We start from the raw sequence: 3,367 nt of genomic DNA on the forward strand, positions 1-3,367 counted from the left end.
ACTCTTATTGTTTTTAATCTCTTTCCTAATGCACAATCCCATGCCTGCTGACATGTACGTAACCATTGAGAGCTGCTGTATCAGAGTCAAATTCCTCGTGTGTCCAACACACCTGGCCAATAAAGCTGATTCTGCTTCTGATGAAGGTGCATACTGTGATTCAGATTCTGAAACACTTCAGCTGGACTTGGGCAGGTCTACTGATCAGTGATGATGACTATGGACTATATGCTGCCCGATCCTTCCAGTCTGACTTGGCTCAGTCTGGTGGAGGTTGTCTGGCCTACTTAGAGGTTTTACCCTGGAGCAAGGACACAGCTGAACTAAGGAGGATTGTGAAAGTGATGAAGAAATCCACAGCTCGTGTGGTCATTGTCTTCGCACATGAGAGTCACATGATTGATCTCATGGAAGAGGTTGGGCTTGAAATACAACTTACTTATGAATTAATATAATTTTTTTCTTGCAAAGTTTCTGTTGCAATAACACATTTGAATGTAAAAAATGTATTTAATTGAATAAGTCACACCTCATATCCCTTAAATGATCCGCTTTTGTGTAAGTTCACAACAAAATACGCTGAACTCCAGTTCTGCTGGCATGCTTCATTTAAAACAAGCCCTGTAAAGTGTATGTAATTCAGAACACTAGACAAGACCTGAGTTGCATGGCCAAGTGAATTTATATATTTGGTATAATGCCATGCACAGGTGGAGAGGCAGAATGTGACCGGACTGCAGTGGATAGCCAGTGAAGCCTGGACACTGGCTACTGTGCTGCAAACCCCAGACCTCATGCCGTACCTGGGTGGTACACTGGGCATTGCCATTCGTCGAGGAGAAATACCAGGGCTCAGGGATTTCCTGTTACAAATACGTCCGGACCTACAACACAGAGTGAACTATGGAAATAAACTGGTGAGAGTTCAACTTTGTAATCTCATCTGGTATTTTTCTGGCATTTTCAAAAATACAGAAAAATACATATATTGCCATTGTTTATAACATCCATTTTTGAATATATTTTAGGTAAATCAGTTTTGGGAATACACATTTCAGTGTAGATTTGCACCACCTTCACCAGGCTGGTTGGAAGCTGGAGGAGCACTGTGCACTGGACAGGAAGAACTAGAGAATGTGGACACTGAGTTCTTGGACACTTCAAACCTTCGACCAGAGTTTAATGTATACAAGGCTGTGTATGCGCTGGCGTATGCCCTTGATGACCTTCTGCAGTGTGAGTCAAGGAGAGGGCCTTTCAGTGAGCACAGCTGTGGCAGTTTGCAAAGACTGGAGCCATGGCAGGTGTGATACTAAGTGGTTTATATGACTGAATCCAGTATTTATTGACATAGAGTTTAGGGTATATGAATAAATACAAAACTATGTGATTGTTAATTATAGAGTGCAAAACAAAGTAAAGTTTGATTGTTGAATCATAGATAACCCTGCTCATCATGGTCTCATCACCTTTTGAAATCACCTTTGTTCTTCTCTATCTCTCATTCTGATTTTCTTAGCTGGTGTATTACTTGGAAAAAGTCAACTTCACCACATCATTTGGAGATCAAGTGTCATTTGATGAGAATGGTGATGTATTACCAGTATATGACATCATGAACTGGATGTGGCTCCCTGATGGAAGAACTCAGGTTCAGAGTGTGGGTGAGGTGAAGAAGTTACCCCTCAAAGGTGAAGAACTCACACTTGATGAGGACAAAATCTTCTGGAACTTCAAATCTAAAAAGGTTATTCCTATTATTTTTATACTCTTATCTTTGTGTTTTGATCCATGGATTACTCCTTATAGCAGTGTTTAGTAGTGTATTAAAACAAATTTTTATTTTTCTTCCCCACAGCCACCCCGGTCAGTGTGTAGCGAGAGCTGTCCACCAGGTACCCGCATGGCAAGAAAGAAGGGGGAACCTGTGTGCTGCTTTGACTGCATCCCTTGTTCTGAGGGAAAGATCAGCAATGACACTGGTTGGTGTTCACTTTTTAAACTTTGTATTTTGGAAATATACCTGTGTATCTCATCACCTTCCCCATTATGTAGACTCCACAGAGTGCACCAGCTGTCCAGATGACTTCTGGTCCAGCCCCCAGCGTGACCACTGTGTTCCTAAGAAAACAGAGTTCCTCTCCTACCACGAACCTCTGGGTATCTGTTTGACAGCTACATCACTGCTGGGCACATTTACTTGTGCTGTTGTCCTGGGGATCTTCATCTATCATCACAACACTCCTATTGTACGTGCCAACAATTCAGAACTGAGTTTTCAGCTATTGCTGTCACTTAAATTATGTTTCCTGTGCTCATTGCTGTTTATTGGACGTCCCACACTGTGGACATGTCAGCTGAGACATGCAGCATTTGGCATCAGCTTTGTGCTTTGCATGTCATGCATCCTGGTCAAAACCATGGTGGTTCTGGCTGTGTTCCAGGCTTCTAAGCCAGGAGCTGGAGCCGGTCTGAAGTGGTTTGGTGTTTTGCAGCAGAGAGGGACAGTTGTGGTTCTTACTTCTATTCAGGCAGCAATCTGTACTGCCTGGCTTGTTTCTTCCTCACCAGCTCCTCATAAGAACACCCAGTACCACAATGACAAGATCATTTATGAGTGTGTAGTTGGGTCCACAGTTGGTTTTTCAGTGCTACTTGGCTACATTGGCTTTCTTGCTCTCCTGAGTTTTTTGTTAGCATTTCTAGCAAGGAATCTTCCAGATAATTTCAATGAGGCTAAACACATCACTTTCAGCAGGCTTATTTTCTGTGCTGTGTGGGTGGCATTTGTTCCCGTTTATATAAGCTCACCAGGCAAATATGCAGATGCAGTGGAGGTATTTGCCATCTTGGCTTCTAGTTTCCGCCTCTTGGTTGTGGCACTGTTTGGACCAAAATGTTACACCATCCTGATGAGACCAGAGAGAAACACAAAGAAAGCAATCATGGGTAGAGCCACCACCAAGTATTGAGATTACCCAACCAACCCTAAAACAGCATACTGGCAACAATAATATGCCGCAAATAAACTTTAACAATGTAAAAAAGATGTTGTATAGGTTTTGTTAGTTTTAGCCCCAAAAATCTCAATTTTTGTCTCATTTATTTATTTAGCAATTTGTACTGTGTAAACTGTTTGTCTGTGAATGACTCAGTTTTACTGGCAGTGGTGAACATAGAACTTATGGAGTCTAACACCTATGGGGGCAGCTAATGTAGTTATGCATTAAGACGCATCGCCTGTTGTAGCCAAACATTAATCAGAAACGGGAATAAAGACCATGTATGCAAAGCCGTCTTGTTTAATCTTCATTGACGCTTAAGGCCCACTGCATGCTCATCATGGAGGGTCCTGCAAACACCCTGT

General features: G+C 42.3%; 1 protein-coding gene across 1 annotated transcript; it reads left to right on the forward strand.

The window, feature by feature from the left end:
- The first annotated feature begins 140 nt into the window (after nt 1-140).
- On the forward strand, nt 141-2,972 carry LOC109953813 (extracellular calcium-sensing receptor-like). Its single transcript, XM_020589271.1, has 6 exons — nt 141-416; nt 711-917; nt 1,029-1,304; nt 1,520-1,747; nt 1,859-1,982; nt 2,056-2,972. Exons 1-6 carry the CDS (start codon nt 141-143, stop codon nt 2,970-2,972), a joined length of 2,028 nt encoding a protein of 675 aa, XP_020444927.1.
- The last annotated feature ends 395 nt before the right edge of the window (nt 2,973-3,367 follow it).

This window comes from Monopterus albus, unplaced genomic scaffold, assembly GCF_001952655.1.
Source record: "Monopterus albus unplaced genomic scaffold, M_albus_1.0 scaffold1464.1, whole genome shotgun sequence".
Taxonomy (NCBI): domain Eukaryota; kingdom Metazoa; phylum Chordata; class Actinopteri; order Synbranchiformes; family Synbranchidae; genus Monopterus; species Monopterus albus.